The sequence below is a fragment of the Eptesicus fuscus genome, chromosome 21 (assembly GCF_027574615.1).
Source record: "Eptesicus fuscus isolate TK198812 chromosome 21, DD_ASM_mEF_20220401, whole genome shotgun sequence".
Taxonomy (NCBI): domain Eukaryota; kingdom Metazoa; phylum Chordata; class Mammalia; order Chiroptera; family Vespertilionidae; genus Eptesicus; species Eptesicus fuscus.
In genome coordinates this window covers 17,169,964-17,194,058 of record NC_072493.1, presented here as the reverse complement: position 1 = coordinate 17,194,058, position 24,095 = coordinate 17,169,964, and the positions used below count along the sequence as shown (strand labels likewise).

Sequence of the window (24,095 nt, the reverse complement as noted above, 5' to 3'; positions counted from 1 at the left end):
CATCATCTTAGAACAAAACAACCCAATGCTGTATATTATGGTTGGAACAGACAAACTTATAAAGAAAAAGTCAATGGCATAATGTGGAATTATTAAAACGGAGGCTTCCTAGGCATTTGCTGAAACTCCATCCTTTGGAACTTGAATGGCCCTGAATGAGATCACGCAATATAAAAAAATTTTCATCCGCATTTTTTTGCCAAGATAATACAAAATTAATGATCGCTCATGTTTCTATGAAGACTTTAGAATTTACACATCTTTCCCCATGTGCTATGTGTGGAGAGAAGACTACATTCGCCAGAAAAGAGAATTCCCTCCGGGACAGATTTTATATTTCAGAGCAGAGATGTGAGGCAAGCCAGATATTTTTTGTTAGACTCTACACATTTTTCTCTTTGATTTGGAAAGAAAGCATCATTTCCTTTCCAACTTACACAGTATATATCACACAAATTCACACACAACTGCAACATGTAGAAATAAGAGAGAATGGAGGGAGAGAGCATGTGTGTGTGAGAGAGAGAGAGAAGATATGAGGCGAGGGAAGACAAAGAGAGGGGAGGGGAAGGGAGGATGTGTCCAATAAAAAAATATTAGAGAATTTTGCTTCCTTCAAGAACTAAAATAAATACTTTGGGAAACTACTTTAACCTGTGATTCATAAATAACACATTTAAAACTAAGAGGAAAGGGGACTCTAAAGAAGCTCGTCCATGTTTTTCTTTGTCACAGTTGAAAAATTATATGGGAATACAAACATGGATCAGTGCTTGCTGTGTGCAAATCACTTGTGCCACAGACATGGGAGCAATGGTCCAGCCTCCACAGAGCTGACCATCTAGTCAGATGTCAGGTGAACTTGAACTTCTCTTTGAACGTTATTATGTTTCTTAGTGAAGGGTGAGAGACTGAGTAATGAATTCCACTTTCTTTCCCTAGGGAAGGTATCCTGAAGACCATGCTTCAAGGAGCACCTTGAGGAAGTTATGTCCAAAGGGAAGGACTTTGGACTTCATCTGGCTTTAGGAATCCTATATAATAAAGCCTAATATGCAAATCGACCGAATGGCAGAATGACCAACAGAACGACTGGCCGCTATGATACACACTGACCACCAGGGGGCAGATGCTCAATGCACAAGCTGCCCCCAGTCCGCAGGCCCCAGGCCAGCCAAGGCGGATGCCTGTGAGGACCCCCTGATTGCCCCACCGGTGACCCCACAGATCAGGCCTAATCGCCCAGCCAGGCCTTGGGACCCTACCTATGCACAGATTTCATGCACCGGGCCTCTAGTTTCAACATAATTATAAAGGCTTTAGTCTGGGGATAATGAGAAGTGACTGATGCCATATTTACCTTTAAAGCAGTGGTGATTTTTTATAATAACAATATGCACATATTAAATATGCAATGGTGTACTCCATCTGGAGGTATAGAACCATGCTTTAGTTACACAAAGAGTTTGTGATAAGATGGAAAGAGTTAAATTCCAGGTCCACTGCATACTTTGCTGTAAGACTTTGAGTCCATTGCTGTATTGCAATTTCTTAATACTAAAAGGAAGGGAGGGAGGGAGGAAGGGAGGGAGGGAGGGAGGGAGGGAGGGAGGGAGGGAAGGAAAGGGAAGGGGGAGGAAAAGAAAAGAGAAAAGAAAAACCTGCCAGACAGAGTTGTGGACATCAGATCAGAGGGAACTGCCCAGTGCAGTGTTGGTTCACAGTAATAATGTTAATGATGTTGATAATGATGACATTCATGGTGAGGATTAACTAAGCACAGACTGTAAGACACTAACCCAGGTATTTCCTGTGCTATTATTTCTTACTTACCAGTTATTGAATGTCTCCTAAGTGTCACTCATGCATGTTCATTAGTTCCAGAAATAACAATAAAAGAATACCATGCATTTACAAAGTAAATTGGATGCACAGAGAAGAGAAGCAGCATATCCGCGTTTGCATGTTTAATGAGAGGCTCCATGATCCATAAGTCACTGCCCCGAGTCCACATCTCTCTGCTGCCCCGGAGGAGCACCCATTTAGCATCTCCCGTTATGCATTAAATCCTACTTTATCCCGTGCTGTCTAAATTACTGCCTGAAGGTTTTGATCCCTTATATCTGAATAAGAATAATGTATTCATCCCCATGCCCTGCCCAAGTTTCTAAAGCCACTGGAAAATAAAAGACCAGAGAGTGAGTCTCATATTTCATTGCCCTAATCCTACACAAATGAGTTTCTTCCAACGCAGACTGCGAAATGGCTATTCCCTGGCTTTCCACGGTCTTCTTACCTCTAGTGACCACAAATTAAAAGATAATAATAATCAACTTCATGTATATTGAGTCTCAAGAAAAAGAATATTAAGGTATAAGGTGAATTTCTTTTCAACAAGAGGGAGAAATCTGAGCATCCCAAGAAAAACAAACGTGGGAAGCCAGGAACATGTTCTCACTTCCAGGGAGAGCGCTTTCCTCATTTCCACAACAGTCTGATTCATGCAGGATGGCTGAAGACACAGCCTCCGCTGAAAGAAATCCCCTCTTTGTCACTTCTCAGGATCAGTGGCCTTGTCACTCTGAGAGGCAATGCAGATCTCGATAACATTTCAACACCAAAACGCCTCCCGCTTCCACCAGACAGAGAAGTTTCCTTCACCGTTGGATTTCTCTGATGCTATCACTGCGCCAGCTCCTTGTTAGCATCCTCGCAAATCGCTCTGCGCCCTGGTCATCGCTGGACCTCTCTCAGTCTCTTCCTCTGCACCGGCGAGGACCACACACCGTGAGCAAGAGTTACCCTGCACACCGAAGCTCTCCGCAGAGAGGCTTTCTGTCTGCTTCCCTAATGGCAACTGGAATCTTGAGCGAGAACATTGCTCATTACCGTAGGCCTCCCTTCCTTAATCTGTTTGTTTCATACACATTTTCTGAGCTAGCCGCTATGCGTTTGGATCCGTTACAGGCACTTGAAGACAATAAGGGACAAAAGTAGCGCAGGCTCCATCCTCAGGGAGTTTACCGTCAAGCAGAGATTAATCCATTACAATGTGTACGCAGGAAAAGGCAGAATGAGATGAAATCTTTAACAGACTTAAAAATTAGCCTGCAGCCTGGTTGGTGTGGCTCAGTGGTTGAGCATCGCTCTATGAACCAGGAGGTCACGGTTCAATTCCCGGTCAGGGCACATGCCTGGGTTGTGGGCATGATCCCAAGTTGGGGGTATGCAGGGGGCAGCCGATAGATGATTCTCTCTCATCATTGATGTTTCTCTCTCTCTCTCCCTCTCCCTTCCTCTCTGAAATCAATCCTACCTAATAATAAACAAATATGCAAATTGACCTCACCTTCGCTACGCTCAAGCCACGCCCATCAACCAAGCCACGCCCACCAACCAATCAGGACACGTATGCAAATTATACCAACCAAGATGGCGGCTAATTTGCATATCAAGACAGCGTAGAAAGAAGCCAAGAGCTGCAAAAGGGAGCAAAGCTGCGGAGAAGCAAGCAAGCCGGGGGGGGGGGGGGGGAGAAGGGAGGAGCGGAGGCGGGGCCAGGGGAGACGGAAGGAGAGCAGGCAGGCTGGGGGAGAAGGGAGAAAAGCAGGCGGGCTGGCGGAGAAGGCGGGGCGGGGGAGAAGGAAGGAGAGCAGGTGGGGCGGGGTAGAGTGCAGCAGGAAACCCTATTGCAGGATTTTTCCTGCAACGGGAACGCTAGTAAAAATATATTAAAAAATATCAGTCCCCCATATTTGGTCAAACATTGAATTAACTCACCCCTCATTCCTTGGCAGGGCCAGACCAAATAATTTCGAAGGCGTTATATGGCCTGCGGGCGGGACATTCCTCAACCCTGCTTTAGAATGTGTGGGCTAGTGAATGTAGATGATAGTATGGAGACTAAGCAGGGACCCAAGGGAAATATAATTGTTTCTTGGATTAAGATGGTGAGAGAAATCAGAGAAAGAAAGACAATCCTTACTTATTATAAAATAATTTCAACTCCATTTATGTTTATTTCTAAGAGTAATGGAAAGGCCTGGATTTGCAACAAGGCCTGCTAACTCCAGAGGGGAAAAAACACCTCTTAACCACGAATTCTTTCTATCTGCAAAAACAGCTTTATCTCTGTGACGTCACTGCCTATAAATGCAGGTGCTCCATGAATGTGTGTTAAATGTATCTTGTGATATCATTACAGAAAATAGAGAAACAGGGGTTGAAACAAACAAACAAACAAACAAACAAAAGAAAGTGGGGGAGGCAAAACCGTCGTTTTATTTTGTTTTCTTTGGAATGAATGTAGTTTTCATAGTGAATTCCTGTTAACAGAAAGGTAAAGTTTATTTGAGGCAGATTACGGACCTCTTTGATGTCCCCATGGTGTCACTGACGATTGGTAGAACTAAGAGATGGTGCTGGCGATTGGCCTGAAACACAACCTTGGCCTTGGCATTGGAGTCCCCACTTAGCTGCCTTGAGCTAGGTACCTAATGAAAGGAATCCCCAAATACCATTTCTAGTATCAAAGTCGCCTTCCAGAGCCAGGAAGAAAACAGGGAAGAAGGGAAGCAAAGAGAGGAACAGAATGAATGAGTAGAATGATCAATTCATTCACTGACTCATTCACAGACCTAATACATCTATCTGGTAGACCTGGTTTCAAGCTTATTGGGGTATTGGAAGAAAGGGACCAGACACAGAAGCAAAACAGCAGACCAGTTGATGCTCTCAGAAGTGAGGATGTTAGTTATGAGTCTACGGGAATAGTGGCAGGAGGCAGGCACAGGAATGAACTGTGCAGATTGGTACAATTCACGTTTTCTATCTGGGTGCTGATTACACTAGTCTGTTTGACATGGGGGCTGGTGCTCTCATATGCATTTTACTGTTCAGGTGTTAGACTTCAATGCATAATCTAAAAAATATGTTTGGGGGGCAAGAAAAGGTGAAAATGCAGTCAAGCCTGAACAGGACCAGGCATTGCTGTCTATATTTATGAAAAATCTACCACACCAATGTCCTTCGTGCAAAATCAAGCAGTGGAGACAATGCTGGATTCGCATCACATGGTCTTACTTTCCTTGTGTGCAGTCCCCTTAATAGGCCCTTACAGTGCACTTACGCAGTGTTTATCGGAGCTGGGAGACACCACAAGAGCAGCTCTTAAGATGGATACCGGCACTTCACCTTACCTTTAATTTTGTTGTTGGAACTTGTTACATATACATAAGAGTGTGTGGGGATTGTTTGGTGTTATTTCATTGCCACCTGATGGTATCAACAGCCCTGATAACCACTTAGGAAGAGCAATACAGCAGCAACAACAAAAGATCCAGGGGTGAGCATCATTATTCAGATGACTCTGTCAAGGTGAGGAAAAGGACAATGAAGGCATGTTCAGGTATGAATTTTGCCCTATGTTTTCAGTCTTGACCAACTGTGTTCCCTTGCCCCCAATGGTAACTTTAAAAAGAACAAACCATGGAAGACTGTAGGCTACCTTACATCCATGACTAGATCTGGGTATCTAAATGGATGGAGGAGGGACATTGCACTCAGCATGAAGAGGCTGTGTTTCAGACTGAATAAAGAATATTCCTTTTCTCTTTCTCTCCCAGTTCAAAGAGATGCGTGATCCTTTTATAAGCCCTGTAGAAGGGGTATTCCAGCCCCCACTCTGGTTCTAACTTTCCTAGGAATCTGACATTTCAGTTCATTGATTTTATATGGGCAGTAGTCAAGGGCAGATAAAAGGGAAAAATGACTTCCTCATCTAATCTTATTATATTATGAAGATACTAGAGGCCTGATGCATGGAGCTTTGTGCAAGAATAGGCCTTCCTTCCCCTGGCTGCCGACATCGTCTTCGCTCTGGCCCAGGGAGCACCTTTCTGCCTTTGCTCCAGCCAAGAGCAGCCTTTCCACCTTCGCTCTGGCCAGAGCCGCCTTCCGCCTCTCGCCTTGTCGCATCAATTTGCATATTCCCTCCTTATTGGATGTGGGCGCCACCATCTTTGTCTCAGAGTTACGATCAATTTGCATATTCCATCTTTATTAGATAGGATACACTACATCTTACTAAATCCACACCATGCCTTGTCATGGGGAGCCAATATCTTTCACAAGGAAGACACAGGAGGAATCATCTATTCTCTAGGTCCATATAAGGAGAAACTGCACAGAATTTGAGTGGGAATAGTTATCATATTTATATATCATTTACATAGCGAGGGAGAAAGATATTGTTGTAGTCCCTTTCTAACAGACAAAAATTCCATTTCCCTGATACCTGCAGCATTCAATAGAACATTTTTGCTTAAAAGAAACATAGTATGCTCCTCCCCTTTTTGAGTTGTCATGTATGGACAGATGGAAGTATCATGGGAGCCAGAGATGGGGATTGTCTGAGACTCAGTAGGTTTCTAGGAAGCTTAATAAGGACATTTTATGGGATTGTTTTTAAGACATTAAAACAACAATACTGGCATAATGGATACATGGCACAATGTACCTGTCAGAACCATTAGAATTGCACAGAACAATGAGTGAACCTTAATATACGCAAATTTTAAAAAAATAGGATGTCGGGATTTCCTAGGATGGAATGCAAGCTGTGACAAAATAATATAACGATATTGTAAATCTACTTTTAAAATTTTCAAATGGGAGTAAAAGGATTACACCTAAAACACACACACACACACACACACACACATACACATACACATACATGTTTATGTATATATGCAAGTATTCCCGCATACATTTGTTCTCTCTCTGTCAACTAGGAGGGCTAGAAGCAAAAGCCCTGTAGCAGCAAGTACACTTAACACTTAGATCTTGGTTTCCAACACCCCAATAAAAGAACGAGGACTCCTTGAAGAAATATCTAATTCTAGAATTGGGGTGATAAATATGCAAGAAGAATGCAGAGTATCATGCAGTGAAAGAAACTAATAAAGTAAGTTCTAAACAATAAACTAAAAAAAAAATGTCAAAGCTGGGGAAAAATTGAGCAAGAAAATAAAGTTGTATTGGATTATAACCCGAAATGTAAAATCACTCTGAGTACATATTGATTAAATGAGAGAAAGGAATGAATGAAGGAAGGAAGGAAGGAAGGAAGGAAGGAAGGAAGGAAGGAAGGAAGGAAGGAAGGAAGGGAAAGAGGGAGAAAAAAAGGAAAGAAGAAATGTACATAGTGAATTCCTTCCAAAGGGTACAGTTGGAAAGGGGAGAAAAAGAGTAAGTTCATAGTAGAGAAATCTGGCAAACAGTACCTCAACCAGGTGGTCAAGGTTAACGTCAACAGGTATAAACCTATTCATAGTACGTACTTGAGAAAAGGTAATAAAATGGCACCTTTCCCTGTATGGTCTTCCTCCCCAACACATTGCCCCAATCTCATTACGAATAAAACATTACACAAATCCAAAATGAGGGAAACCCTACAAGAAGTAGCTAACCAGCACTCATGAAGACTGTTAAAAGGCCTGTGCCAATACTGGTTCATTCATCTTGACAAGTGTACCGTGCCAATATAAGATGCCAGTAATAGTGACAAAGTACGTGGGAACTCTGCGCAAATTTTACAACTTTTCATGTTAAACTTTACTAACATAAAAGGTTTATTTAAAAAAAAAAAAAAAAGAGGTTCCACATACTTGAACATACAGTTTCCTTTTTAAAAAATTCCATAGCCAGGAACAGATGTTTACTCAATCTGTTTATGGGGATATGACCCTCCCTCATGGCTGATAGAGGGACCCAACATTTACTGATTCCATAAATCTCTGATTTTTGGATTTTGACTCTGAAGCATCCTAATTAAGTAAATTTGGCCCCACAAACTGTATCGGTTTGCTATGGTGGCCATAACAAACTACCACAGATTGGGTGATTCATAAAACAGAAATGTGTTTTCTCACAGTCTGGAGGCTGGAAGTCCAAGAGCCAAGTGACAGCAGAGTTGATTTCTCCTGAGGCCTCTTTCCTTGACTTTGCAGATGGCTGTTCTCTTGCTGCCACTTCACGTTGTCGTCCCTCTGTTCATATGTGTCCCTGGTGTCCTTCGGTGCTTCCAAATCCCCTCTTCTTGTAAGGATACAAGTCAGATTGAATCAGGGCCTGCCAATATGTCCTCACTTAACTGTAGTTACCTGTTTAAAAGCACTACCTTCAAATAGAGTCTCATTCTGAGGTCATGGTGGTTGAGAGCGTCAATATATGAATTTTGGGGATCACAATTCAATCCATAACACACATCCATTCTATTTATGTTTTTACAGTAAATATTTGATAACACTTGACCTATATGCTATATAGTTTTCATGTCATATATAATGTGCAACAATTACACTTGATATTATATACTGGACATGTATAATGCATCCTTCTAAAAGTCTATATGATGTTTGACAGTACCTAGCCCACAGTACAAGCTAAATAAACAGTATCTGTCATGGTTCTATTCTCCAGTTAGATAGCTTGGGACTGTATTTCCAGAATTCCCTTCCTTATACCGTTGGCCCTCTGTATCCTCAGGTTATGCATCTGAGGATCGGTTGTTTGTTGAATCCATAAATGAAAGGCCCAGGAACATAGAGGGCCAATTAAGGGACGTGAGCATCCATGGATTTTGATATCCTTGGAGGGTCCTGGAACCAATCCCTCGTGGATCCCAAGGAATGACTTTATTGTCCTGGTTGGGTTTGGCCTGAGATTTCAAAGGCAGGCGTAGAGAAGGTAGGTGGAAAGTTGGCATAGGGTATCAGGTATGGGGGCAGCACATGGAGATTTCAGCAGATTTTCAAATGCACCATGTTGGCATAGAGCAGAATTCAAGTCCACAGCTCCTTCAACAACTATCCGATCTGCTCCTTCAATTCTCCAAATCCTGGGCAGGATACATGTGCAGCCCTATGAGAAAGAGCATCGTCTTCTCCTGCAGGTTTCCCACCACATGGAAAACGGAGGAGGAGAGCCAAGTGCAGGCTTCAGTTGTCTTCTTGTTCTGCTGTGTGACTGGTCTCTCCCACTTCACGTTCAGCTCTCCTGCCCATCACCAGAAGCAATGACAACAGCTCTGCAGAGACGTCTCTACCAGCTCCACGGCTGCAAATGCTCTGACCCCTGTAATAACTCCCTTCTCCTTGTCTGATGAGGAGCTCCCATTTTCCCCAACCATATGACCTGGAGTAAGCTATGTTATGGCTGTGTGCCTCAGTTTTCTCTTTTTAAAAATGAAAGTAACGGCCCTGGCCAGTGTGGCTCAGTTGGTTGAGCACTGTCCCATGAAACAAGAGGTTGCTGTTTGGATTCCCAGTCAGGAGGTGTGGGGAAGACAGCCAATGGATGCCCCTCTCCCTCTCCCTCTCCTTCCTTCTTTCTAAAATCAATAAAAACGTATTTAAAACCAGAATAAAAGTGAGAGTAACAATAAGGCTGTTAAGATTAAATGAATTTACATGAACAGTGTTGGGCATAAACACTTATGAAATATTAAATTCTATGTAGGAATAAAGTAATTATTCATTATGCTAGCCTTAAGTGAATAACATTAGATTTCATAAGGAATACATATGGACACTTCAACACCTATTTCAAAAACCTTTATTTGATTAGCTCCCTCCTCTCCCCTCCTCCATCATTTCTTGAACTCAAACCACTGTTGTGGTTTGCAAAGATTCATAATTGGAAGATAATGATGAGATCTGAAAAGTATAACATGGTTATAAAGAGAAGATTCCTTGGTGGCATGCTCCCTGACAAAAAGAAAATGAATGAAATCATCTTTAAAGTGCCACAAATATGATTTTCCTGACTTTAAACTCTTCGAGCACAGTCACAAGGAATGAAATCTCATTCCCTTAGAATGAAAAATATATCTGAGACAATCCACATGGTCTCAGCTACAGCATCACAATGTAACTATTTTTTTTTGTTTTTTGTTTTTTTCAGGATATCTAACTACATATCAAAGACACACTCACACACAATTTACATCTTCTTTTTCTACATAAGTCTTTGTTCATATCTTTATCCTTTCATTCTTTTAACAGTTTGCATATCTTCTCTACCATTTTCTACATATTGATCTATATTCTTATCTATGCATGTAGCTGCCTTGATATATAGATTTCATCATATTTTTCTCTATGTGAAAATACTGGTAAGAATGGGGAGGGGGGGCGGAAAGGCACTTATAAAACTGTGATGGCTAACCTACCAAAAAATAAAAGCATTTGAGTCTAAAATTCAAATGGCAATTTTTTTTAAGTTCAGTGAATCCAGGAAGCACAATAATTAAGCTCATGATACACAAATATTGAAGTTAAAAAATAGTATTAATACATGTGTAGAGACTCTAGGAACCTCTCTACCAGCTGAGGGGCAAGCATCTGAGAAGAGCATGCCATACACCAGTGACTGTCAACTGGTGTGCCATAGGAATTTTTACAACATGCAATACATGACTATTTAGTCAGGGACAATGACCTCTTTTCCCTTAGATTGTCAAATGACATGACAATAGCCAACACAACAATAGCTGTCCAGTGGGAATGAATAAAACGTATACCTATTTTTTTACCCCAATCAGCAAAAAATATTTTTTTTGGTGTGCCACAGAATTTTAGTAATTAGTTTATGTATGCCATGAGATGAAAAGGGTTGAAGATCACTGCCACACTCCAAAAATTTACTGACAAAGGTGTCCCACATTCATTTTCGGCCAAGACTTCAGAATTTCACAAATGTGTGTGTGGGATGTGCTCTGACATGCTGTGGGCTCATTTCTCTGACAGGCGACTGTGGGCAAAAGCTGACTTCCATGAGCATTACTCTCCAGCCCCTTCTAATCCATGGTTTCCTGAGGTGGCTAGGTAAGAAATAACTCATAACACCGTGAGTGTTGATGCTAATTCACAGAGTGCTACACACAGACACGGCTTGAATAATTTAAGAACAATTTGTCCTTTGCCTCTAGAATCAATAAATATGTTGAATCCAAAAATATCAGTTCTCATAGGAGTCTACCCAGATGAGCCCATGATCCTGAGGTCTCTCTTGGGTTTTCCTCATGATGAGTGCAGATTTCCTGCTATGAGAACACTTCTCAGCATATGAAGTACAGAAGATTGTTTGAGTAGGAAGCAGTAGATCTGACTTTCCTCAGTAGGGCTCAGGATAGGCCTGGATGAAGTGTTGGCCATAGAGCATTTCTCTGAGTTACAGGGAAGTGAAGTCTAGTTTTCAGAAAGGCTAACCAATATATGCAGAAACAGGAAGAGCCAACAAGCAAATGAAGAAAAGACAGATTTCTGAAAAACTTTAAGAGTCAGCACCGGGATAACCAAATTGATGATCAAATTGTTATTCAATTAAATTGAATTTCATTCTAATGAGCAAGCGCAAGACACAGTGGAAGAAAAATTAAAATGGAAACACACAGAACTTCAGCGGTAGCTCTTGCTATGAATAGGCCCGTAAACCATTGTTTAATTGGTATATTGATTGGCTGACCTGGTTTAAAAGCACAGGTGGAGATACAGAATCAAGGTTGCCTTTTTACTTAGATATTGTTAACGCTCAGTCAATGCTCTAATTTGAAACATCAATTTAAATTATGAGATACCTATGAATGGGACCTACAGGTTTCTAAATTAGACTAAAACATCAATTTAAATTATGAGATACCCATGAATGGGGCCAACATTGATTTAAATTATGAGATACCTATGAATGGGACCTAGAGGTGTCTGAATTAGTCTGTAACAACAGGCCGCATTCCACAATGCAGGGGGTGAGGTTAGGGGCAGAGATTATAAAATTTGTTTTCAGTGGGTTCAAATTTTCTACATGTATGTAACTTACTGAAATACATTTTTACATAATATTCTGTTATACTGATAAAAAGTGATGCCTATATTACAACTTGAAAAATCAAATGCGGTATTTCACTACATTTTCTGGTGATTTATGCCATTCTAAAGAATTTTTACTGGCTAGCGATTGAGAATTCATCTTCTAGAAAGAATTCAAAGATTTCAACTACTTACTTGGAATTCCTAAGTTCATAGACAAATACACAACAGGAGACCACTGAAAATACTTGGGTTTTTATCTTGCTAATGGAACCCCAAAGCAGGAGTAGATCTGAGGCTCCTATGCCAACCCTACACTGAATAGCTCTAGAATTTTAACTCTTTTCAAATCGCGGAAAGCTGACTTTTGATAAAATTTGACCTGCATAGAAACAGGAGCAAAGGTACAATTTCTAATAAAATTTCCTAAGCTAGTCTACATTTGTTAGCATATTTTTTATAAGTTGATATTTGGATCAAAAAAGCCTTAAATTTGAAGAAATCAGGGATATGAGTTGACAATGATAAGGTACTAAAAACAGAGTTTCACTAGGGAAAATGCAATTGATTAATTATATTACTGTGTTACCAATCATCGACTCATGAAATAGCATCTTATCATTTAGGGAGAACATGAGAGTAAGCATTAAAGCAAAATTTGGTGGAAGGAGTTTTCTCATCACAAAAGGCCTTCAAATGAACCTTGCTTGATAATTCCATCATTATACACCACACTTGTTCTTAGCCACAATGCAGACAACACACAATGCCTCTTAGAAGACTAATACATTTTAGGTACCTCTCACAGTTCATTGCCAATAAGTTTCACATGTGAATATGCTAGAAATTTCTGTTTTTATTCATTTGTTTATAGAAGCATTATTCATAATTGCCAAAATATAAAAGCAACCAAGATGTTCCTCAGCAGGTGAATAGACAAAATGTGGTAAATCCAGACAATGGGATATTACTCGGTACTAAAAAGAAATAAGCTATCGAGCCAACTGTCTACGCATCCCTATGGAGGTTTAGCTTCTTAATGCAGAACAGAAACTACACAATCCTCACCCCATCTTAGAGTTTTGAAACCTCAGCTGTTATAGGCATTCATATCAGGTCGAACAGCTGGGTTTCTTATGAGGGTGTTTATTTCAATCTTCATGATTTCCTTCCCATGTTTTCCTAAAGAATTTCAATTTTGTTCATCACTCTGAATCGAATAAGGCAAAAAATATAATCAAACCCATCAATATGTTTCTTTTCTTTTTTTTTTTACTATGCATCTCTTCTTTAAAATAGGGAAATGCTGCTGAATTGCCTTAATATCTAGCTGCAAGAGAGAAAGCAAGCCACAACCTCAAAATTGTCAGAAAGAAGTATGGTAGGTTTAAGATCGTTTGTCCACATGAAACTTCTTTAATCTTTTAAGTGTATGTGACAAAAACTGTCTCTTGAATAATAAAAAAAGAATATAAAAATGAATCTCTTTAATTATTACTTTGGGAATCTTTTTTTATAGAGGACTAAAATGTGGACTGGGCAGTGACAAGAATACAAAGCTAATCCATGTAAGCTATAGCCATTATGATTTTCAATTCACTCCTCAGAAATGGGAAATTTCACTATTTAACTGCTTGTTGAATTAGCACGTGGCCTGGCATAGAGACAGTTTCCAGGGAGGGGAGAAGGGCTGCAGGTTGAATCAACTGCCAACGACCAATAATTTACTCATTCATAACTATGTAATGAAGCCTCCCCAAAAGACAGCTTCAGAGAGCACTGGATAGGTGAACACTTGGAGGTTTGGGGAGACTGGTGCCCTGAAGGGGGCATGGAAGCTCCGTGCCCCTTCCCACGTACCTTGCCCTATGCATCGCTTCCATCCGGCTGTCCCTAAATTATATCCTTTTATAATACAATGGCACTCTAGTCTGTGAGCCACTCTAGCAAATTAATGGAACCCAAGGAAAGGGGCCATGGGGACATCTGATTTATAGCCTGTTGGTAAGAAGCACAGGTGACGACAGGACTTCTGACTGGTCTCTGGAGTGGGGTGGGAGGTGGGCACACAGTCTGGTAGGACCACCTCAACCTGTGGAAAGTGATGCTACTTCCCTGAGGGTAGAGTCAGAGTTGAGTTGAATTATAGGACACCCTGATGGTGTCCAAGAATTGCTTAGTGGTGTGTGGGAAGCACCTCCTCCCACATACACACACCCACAAACCACAACTGGGTGCAGGAACCTAATTTATTGTTAAATTAGGATACATACCAGTATACACCAAGTGGCCAAATTATTATGATCTCTGAACGCATAATAATCTGGCTACTTAAGAGGCCTGGTGCATGAATTCGTGCATGGGTGGGGTCCGGCCAGCCTGGCCAGGGGGAGGGGACATGGGTGGTTGGCTGGCCTGCCTGTTGGTCCAACTCCTGGTCGAAGGGACAATTTGCATATTAGCCCTTTTATTATATAGGATATACACAGAGTGGCCAGATTATTATGCATTCAGAGATCATAATAATCTGGCCACTCAGTGTATACTTCAAAGACAAGTATAAAAAGTACGGTACTTTTCTTTCTTTAATTCAGTGTTTATCAATTAAATTTGACTTTTTTTTCAATAAACTTATTTTGAGTACAGATTGGAAGCTGTTGCCATAAGTCTATTACATATTAAGAAATGACTAGATAGATAAGACAAGAAAAGCAGAGAGCATTATGTAGTTTCCTGTCTCTGTTCCTGACTATCTGCCTGTCTCCTGGACTATTCATTCCAAAAGCCATGAGGTGTGGTGGGCAAGGTAGTTGGTTCCAGTGACCTGCAGTCAACTGCGGTCTGATAATATTAAAGAGAACATTCCAGCTATTTTGAGAGAGAGAGTCCATATTTACATAACTTTTATTAAAGTATTTTTGTTATAATTATTCCATTTTATTGTTAGTTATTGAGGTTAATCTCTTATTGTGCTAAATTTATAAATTAAACTTTATCCTAGATGCATATATATATATATATAGGGAAAATAGTATATATAGGGACTATTTTCGGCATCCAGTGGGGGGTCTTGAAATGTATCCCCTGCAGATAAGGAGGGACTACTGTATTTGGCCTTCTCATCCCTTGACTTCGACCTTCACTAATATGCTCTTTTGAATAAAACAGAGTTCATTCCAATATGCATATCTGTGAAACATAAAGTTAAGGCTGTTGATATTCATGTCATATAGGCAATTTTTAAATCATGCTGATAAAACTCACAAGTGGACAGCTGTAAAGAAACTAGTATCTGTTGGAGACCAACTCTAAGCCATGCCAAATGCTTTCAAAATAATCGCTGAATTTTCCCAAACACGGGTTTGTAGGTAGAGAGCTTTGTGCACATGACAGAGAGAAAGTGAGATTACCTGGCTTCTGCCCCTTATGCAGGCAGAAGGCAAATGTGCAGCCGAACAACCTGGAATTCTAGGTTAAAAAAGCTGATTTTACCCAAATCCAGGTGTCTACATAAAATCAGGGTTAAACACCCCTCCCCCCACTATGCGACAGCATGAAAAATACCTATGTAAAGTATCTGGAAATCCATAAACATAGGTACATTTGCATCGAAAAACCAACTTCAACAATGCCAGTTTGGTATCCAGAGTAAAAACCAGACTCGCTCGCATGTCGCTCTTTATGTTGTATTTGCTATAAAAGCGAATTGTCATCAAGTTCTGCGATTCACAGGCGAATAGAAAAGAGCTGTATCTCCGGCTCCCAAATAAGATCTTTCTAAAATAATGCGGCTGCCATTTGGGCAAATATATATGTGCGTTTTGTCTTGACAGCTTGTCAACTGGCAGACGGTCCCTGAACATCAGATTCATTTCAATTTAATCTTGGCCAATTTCTCAATTAGAATTTTATTTTTCACTTTCTGCACAATGAGGTCTCCTCCCCCTCCCCCCTGGCATTCCTCGGGGCGTACAGGTGCAGGTGCTGGCCTTTCTGTGGTAGCAAAGAAAGAAAAATGAAAGGAGGAAGGAGGGGAGGGGAGGGGAGGGGAGAGACCGGCTGAGAGAGAACAGTGGTAATGGGGAGAGAGAGGAGATAGTAGTGACCTTCATCCTGATATTCACCTTCGTGAGAAATGAAGGGAATAATTCACACCTGACAACAAAATAGTGCGCTGCCTCTGCCTCCTTTACCCAGAGAGGCTGGAGTCAAACAGTAACCAGACACACGATTACATAGGATCGATACATGGGGAAAGGTCCAAACGTAAGGTGGGAAATAGATTAATAGAAGTAAGTTTTTTCATATATTTTTATTGATGTCAGAGAGGAAGGGAGAGAGAGGGAGGGAGGGAGAGATAGAAACATCTATGATGAGAGAGAATCATTGACTGGCTGCCTCCTGCACACCCCACACTGGGGATCGAGCCTGCAACCCAGGCCTGTGCCCTGACCTTGAATTGAACTGTGACCTCCTGGTTCAAAAGCCGATGCTCAACCACTGAGCAACACCAGCTGGGCAATAAAAATAATTTTTGAAAACCATCACAACCATCAATTATTGGATGCCTGCTTACTTTAAGGCACACCTTAACCTTGTATATGATCACATAATTCTCACACAACGAAAGCAAGATGGAAATGCCTATCTTTGCATTGTAGCTAAGGAAAATAAATGATCATGTAACCTCCCTGAACTTCAAGGTGAACCAGATCATACGGAAGGATACCAGGATCCAGAACTCCATCTAACGTCAAACCCACACTTGGAACTACAGCAGCATGCTTCATGTAGTTTTTGAAAAAGATGTAATAGAGAAGGCATTTTTTTAAGAAAAACAACAACTGTGCATGTTAATGAACGTTAATTTTTCTTAGTCTGCACTGCCTCACTGAGAAACATCTTTTAGATAGAAAAACATTATGTACTGTATATTTACAGGTGCACACACACGTTGCATAATGTAGCTAATAATATCTCTACAATCCCTTGCTTCGCTGAAATTGACCTTGGAGCCTGCAGAAGTTGGAGGAGGGAACTTCTTTCTCAAAATATTTATCAGGCACATGACTCACATACACAGAAATGGAAGCCTCTGACACATTTACAATAAATAGATATAGGCTTTGCCATTGAGAGGTAGAAATCATAACAGTGAGGCAAAAATAACCACAGTCCCTCTTCACCATTTGTTAGCAAGTGAAATAAAGGGGTCTTTGTGTATTGAAGGTGACCATCATCCTTTAAAACAGTATTACTCTCACCTGGATGAGAAGGTAAACGAAGCAAGTTCTCTATCCTAAACAAGAAAATGAGAAAGAAAGTTTCTCAAATTCTGTTTCCATGTCAGGATTTAAAAGAAGTAGGCACCTGGAGATGTTTTTGCTTATTGGTGGGTTTCTTTTTGTGGGAATAGTAATGGGAAAGAGAGAATTTCCTACTGGAAAGCCATACAAGTTTCCCTAGAAAGTGTCCATTTCAGCCAACCCAAGAGGAGTGATGCGATTCTGATAAGATGAAAACCAAAACAAAACAAAATAAAGGTAGAATTCCTTGCACAAAAAATTGACAAAGTAGAGTGTTGGCAGGAGTCATATTTGGGGGAGATGTGAAGACCTGCCATCCATCCTGATTTGCTGCTGCAGTGGGCACTTCTGCCAACGTTATACGGTAAGACAGGAGATATCCGCTAAAGCCAGGCTGCTCACCTCATTCTGGCCTTCAATTTATGTCTCTACTTGTGTGTGTGTGTGTTTTCATTTGTGTCATCATGTCCACCTACTTCGAATGTATGTGATTTTGTTGTCTTTTGATTTTGATGTATGTATTCTTATAGGTTGTCTTAAATGTAATTTTAAACTAAGTAGTGTCTATGTTCCATACATAAGAATGACTTTTGGGCCCGGCTGGTGTGTCTCAGTGGTTAAGTGTCAATCTATGAACCAGAGGTCACAGATTCCTGGTCGGGTCACATGCCCAGGTTGCGGGCTTGATCTCCAGTGTGGGGTGTGCAGGAGGCAGCCAATCAACGATTCTCTCTCATCATTGATGTTTCTATCTCTCTCTCTCTCCCTTCCTCTCTTAAATCAATAAAAATATTTTTTAAAAGAAAGATTTTTGGTATTTCACACTCTCATTTTTGGATCTTGCCTATTAATTTTGTCAGATAAGAAAGAGCTCTATATTATAAAGTCTGGGACCAGGGGTATTTCCAGGATCAAGGTCAGGGTTTGGGGAGAGATAAGCAGATCCCCCCAAGAAAAGGAAAAAGAAAAAAAAAGAATAGAAAATCATGTTTTGACATATATACTGCTCTGAAAAATGTAATGAGTACTTCAATGGCTCAGAAAAATTGGGAGTGGGTCTTTGGTGATGGCGGCGCTTCTAAAACAAAGTTCAACCCAGCTAGCATGGCTCAGTGGTTGAGCATCAACCTATGAACCAGGAGGTCAGGGTTCGATTCCAGTCCAGGGCATGTGCCCGGGTTATGGGCTCCATCCCCAGTGTGGGGTGTGCAGGAGGCAGCCGATCAATGATTATCTTTCATCATTGATACTTCTATCTCTCTCTCCCTTTCTCTCTGAAATAAAAAAATATATCCTCTATAATGAAGAGCTAATATGCTAATTAGACCAGACGGCAGAATGACCTTCCAGAACAACCAGTGGGCAGGGCCACAAGGCAGCCGAGGCTGCAAGGGCCAAGACCCTTGCACGAATTCTGTGCATTGGGCCTCTAGTGTGTGTGTGTGTGTGTGTGTGTGTGTGTGTGTGTGTGTATTTTTTTTAATTTAATTTTTTTAAATTTCAGTTAAGGTCAGACACCCACTGCACAGAAGTCTCCGGTAACTGTGATTCCTAATCCACTCTGGGGTCAGCCTACCAGCTCTATTCAGTATCTGGCTGCCTACAGACCTCAACGGCTCCCTATTTCTCGACACACTGCAATTGCATGCGAATGTGCACAAATAATTAACCATCAAGCAAATATCCACAGGATTAGTCTGGCATGTTGGAACAAATCTTGATAAATCCGCCTCAGTAACAAATACTCCAAGTACAAGTGTAAGAGAAGAATACAAATTCGGCCTATTGAAGTACTGTCATGGAAGGAGAGATATTTTAATAAAACCGCTTCGTCAGTTCCTATTACTAAGAGACTAAAGCTATCGAGCTGTGGCACTGAGGCCAAAAAAAAGGGGGGGATTTGGAAATGCAAATGAGAGATAAGACAGTCACAGATGCCTCTTATTCAGCCACACACTATCCCCGATGCCAGGAGCTATGTTAAAAGTGACTCTTAATAGTTCTGCGTACATACCCAAAATGGACATCTCTGGCACGGTCGCATGATAGGGTCCATTAAGAAACTCCGGTGCGTTGTCGTTGATGTCCTGAACTTTAATAATAAATTCTGAAGGAGGCTCCAGGGGCTTGTTGGTCTCAAAGTCCACTGCCTGAGCTGTGAGGGTATACTCAGCCTTTTCCTCCCGGTCAAGTCTCTTTATGGCATGGATATCTCCCGTTATATCATTTATTTGAAAGATTGTCCCAGCTCCATCGCCCGACAGGATATACTTGATTTTTTTGCTCCCAGGATCCAGGTCTGTGTGCAGCTAAAATGAAAGGTGACATTGGTTAGTGATGCAACGTTGTTTTCTCTTTTAACTCCCTCCTGCTTGAATACCACTTGGTTCTTTTTGCATTCATTGGAACTTCATCAGTCTCTGCAATCAGAAGCTGCACAAAGAGTCTATGCGACTGTATTCTTTTTTAAAATGTTATCTTTATTGTTGAAAGTATTACACATGTCCCCCTTTTTTCCCCATTGACCCCCTCTACCTTGCCCCCACCAGCCCCAGGCCTTCACTGCACTATGGTCTGTGTCCATGGGTTATGCATATATGCATACAAGTTCACAAATGTATTCTTATAAATCAAAATAAAATATAATGAAATTCATCCGGATAAGTTGGAATGGTAAGGAAAATAGTGACAGACTCATAGATAGAGAACAAGCTGACAGCTGTTGGCTGGAGTGGGGTCGGGGAGAAGAAGGAACAGGGTGTGGGTCAAGGGATTAAGCAAAAGAGAAAACCTCATGCATGGACATGGGCAGCAGTGTGGTGATTGCCAAGCAGGGCCAGGGTGGGGCTGGGGGCCTGGAGAGTGAGAGCTGGAGGGAGGTAGAGGAGGGTATGGTGGGGATAAATGGTTATGAAAGGAGACTTGACTTGGGGTGGTGAGCATACAATACAGTGTACAGAGGAAGTGTTGTAGAACTGTGCACCTTAAACCTGCGTAATTTTGTTAGTCAGTGTCACCCCAATAAACTCAATTTAAAAAGACTTTGACCAGTTTAGTATAAACTGATATGCATTTAGAATGATAAAAAGATCAAGGAGAACATAACAAAAATGTATGGATTCTTTTCATTTTATTAATACATGAATTTAAAGTTTTTATCACTAGCTACCTTTTAGGGTTCACTATTTGTATGCCAAGAACCATGCGAATCACTTCTCACATAATTCCCGTAATTTTTACCAAAAACTAAATGAATTAAGATGTCCTATAAAATAAAAGCCTAATATGCAAGTTGACCGAACAATGGAACAACCAGTCGCTATGATGTGCACTGACCACCAGGGGGCAGACGCTTAACGCAGGAGCTGTCCCCAGCCCACAGGCCCCAGGCCAGCCAAGGCGGGGGTGCCAGCGGGAGCCCCCTGATTGCACCGCTGGTAGCCCCACAGATCAGCCCTGATCATCGGCCAAGCCTAAGGACCCTATCCATGCACAAATTCTGTGCACCAAGCCTCTAGTTTCATATAAAACATCAGAAAAAGGAGGTCTGACAAGGCACATAATAACCTCCCTGAGGTTTATATTTTTGAACGAAGTGTAGTAGACCCAGAATCCAACTCAGTTTTGCCTGCAGTATTTACAAAAACAAAAATAATTCTAATAATCTGATGCATATTAAAATCTTATGTTTGTTCTCAGCCAGCCTGGTTCAATGGTTGACCGTCAACCTATGAACCAACAGGTGTTAGATTCCTGATCAGGGCACATGCCCAGGTTGTTGGCTCGATCCCCAGTGTGGGGTGTGCAGGAGGCAGCCGATCAATGGTTCGCTCTCATCATGGATATTTCTTTTTCTCTCTCCCTCTCATTTCCTCTCTGACATCAATAAAAATATATTTTTAAAAATCTTATGTTTGTCTAGGATGTTTTTTACTTTGTTCCATACAATTCTTCTGGTCTAGGAAAATTATTCCCATTTTATGAAGAACACTGAGGCCAGAACGGGGTAGCACATTTTCTGAAAACGAACAACTTTGCATCAGGGATTCAGCTCCATCTCAGGTCATGGCAACACATACTCACTGAACACCTGTCCCACCTGAAACGTGATGGTAGGTACAGAATCCCTGGCTTTCAACTGTTCCGTTTACTCTCAAGGGGGAGACAGGTGTGTTCTGATACCTGGTGATTCTTTTAATATTATGTTGACTCCTGCTTTAAAAAAAAAAAAAAAAACTAAAATAAAACAAGAATTTATATTTTTAGTTTGCTTTAAAAAAAAAGGGGGGCGCATTGAATTATAGTTGGAAAATACTGCTCAAGTGCGTATTTTCAGTTTAATGTAGTTATTTAAATACCAATGTAGTTCCACTTATCGCACCATGAGATTTCAAATACTTGTTCCTAAAAAAAAAACACAAAAAAAAAAACCCACACACAAAAAAACTTCTTCAAAGAAACTCTTAGAAACTCAAAAGGTTGTGTTCTCTTGGGATCACTTTTATTCAGAACAATCTCCGTCACTTTCTTTGCCAATTTAAATTGTATTTAGCGCTTCAATAAATGAAAAGAAAAGATTTGCTTAAAAAGACATAAAGCGGCAACAAAGAGTTCAAATGCATCTAGATCTCCTACTTTGCTTTTAAATATTTTAAAAAGTTAAAGCCTACGATTACATCAAATATTTATTGAATCTCCAAATGTATCCCTTTCATTTATTGTATTAAATTTATTAACAAGAGCAAATATTGAAATGCCACTTTATCTTAATGAATGTGGGATTATAATTCATTAATGTGATATTAATCCTAATTTATGATCACTTTAATTTATGTGCATTTTAACATTTCCATTAGCATTTTTATTAAAAAAAAGAATATTTGAATAATATATCATTCTTGGAGGTTTCCATTCACATACAAAGCATTCCTCAGACACAGAAGGTATTGGTATAATTTGCACTTAGCCACAATATTTTTTTGCTATTAAATTTAAGCCCTTTGTCCTGGCCGGTGTGGCTCAGTTGGTTAGAACGTCACCCTGTACACCAAAAGGTTTCGGGTCCAATTCCCAGTCAGGGCACATACCTAGGTTTCAGGTTAAATCCCAGGTGGGCGTGCATGGGAGGCAACCAATTGATGTTTCTTTTTCATATCTATGTTTCTCTCCCTCTCTTCTCCTCTCTAAAAATAAATCAATAAAAACATATCCTTGGGTTAGGATTTAAAATTTTTTTAAAAAGTTAAGCCCTTATGGTGTTATCATTATTATGTTGGAATTTATTTGTGCCATATTTTTCTTACATTTATCAATTAGTAAATTAGTATTATAACCTTAATCAAGGTTTTAATGGTCCCTTGTCTTTAGAAATAACTGAGGGAGAAGAAGAGAAAAACAGTGTTGGAAAGAGAAAAGCACAAAGTTAAGACTCCGGTCTCTCTAACTACATGAACTGGAGAAATTAATACACTTGTTTGTGATTCTTTGGCTCTGCCTGTAGTATGGGGATGAGACATCTACCCCAAACAATTGATTTTAGAATCTGATCGAACCTATTTGGAAAATAGAGAAAAAGGGAAGCAGATGTGGTAAATGTGCAATAACTAAAATCGTTCTACTTCATACCATATTCTACCATAAACATGTATCAGGAAACACTCTGCTCAGCCTCAGGGAAAGCAAGTTCCCAAGACTTCATGCTGGAAAAGCAGAGAAAAGATGAAAAAACACAGGAAACACGATAGGATTCCTCTTACTTCTGAAAATTCATTTTTAGCAAGTCTCAGTAAAATCTAGATCTGTGGGCTAATGGAAATCTTGAAACATAGGATACTGTGTGTCTCTAGTCATTAGCTTCATGCTGTTATTTGTATCATACACGCACTTTTGTATGTGGCATGCTCAAGGAACCAGTTTGGCATTACAAATAAAAGAGTTGTGGGTGTGTAAGAACAGCCATTTACAGGTTTCAAATGCTTGTGAGACCCCGGGTCTGGACCTCAGGAGGATTTGGGATACACGGTGACAAGCTGCTACATCTCCTGTTTTCTTCACATAAGTCTGTGAGCATCTGCTCACTGCAATGCAACCACCCTGCTCCTACCAATGCATCCACCTCAAGACCTGCTCTGAGACTAAGGGGCCAAAGGCATCCCAAATCACCAAATGTTCACACATCATACATCCTGAAGAGGTGTGAGGACCACCTCTCCCAAGGGCAGCTTCTGTTAATTAGAGCAGGATAAAGGCCACCTGCAAATTGGCCTGGGGTGGTAAGACTGCTTGGTCTGGCTGTGATACAAAAAGAACTCTTTCATTCATTTATTAAACACTAGAGGCCCGGTGCACGAAATTCATGCACGGGGGGGGGGGGGTGGTATCCCTCAGCCCAGCCTGCACCCTCTCCAATCTGGGACCCTACTGGGATTGGGCCTAAACGGGCAGTCGGACATCCCTCTCACAATCCAGGAATGCTAGCTCCCAACTGCTCACCTGCCTGCCTTCCTGATTGCCCCTAACCACTTCTGCCTGCCAGTCTGATCACCCCCTAAACACTCCCCTGCGAACCTGATTGATGCCTAACTGCTCCCCTCCCAGCCTGATTGCCCCTAACTGCCCTCCCCTGCAGGCCTGGTCACCCCTAACTGTCCTCCCCTGCAGGCCTGGTCCCCCCCCCCCAAATGCTCTCCCCTGCAGGCCTGGGTCCCCCCAACTGCCCTTCCCTGCAGGCCCGGTCACTCCCAACTTCACTCCTCTGCCGGCCTGGTCACCCCTAACTGCCCTCCCTTGCAGGCCTGGTCCCTCCCAACTGCCCTCCCATGATGGCCATCTTGTGATGGCCATCTTGTGTCCACATGGGGGAAGCCATCTTGTGTGTTGGAGTGATGGCCAATTTGCGTATTACTCTTTTATTAGATAG

The 24,095-nt window shown here is 41.2% G+C and overlaps 1 protein-coding gene across 1 annotated transcript in view; it reads right to left on the bottom strand.

Moving 5' to 3' along the window:
* Positions 1–24,095, bottom strand: part of CDH8 (cadherin 8) — a 310,258-nt gene that overhangs the window by 187,111 nt on the left and 99,052 nt on the right. Inside the window, exon 2 of the mRNA XM_008139872.3 lies at positions 19,191–19,485. Coding sequence (XP_008138094.1) covers positions 19,191–19,485 — 295 coding nt within the window. The remainder of the gene's footprint in view (positions 1–19,190; positions 19,486–24,095) is intronic.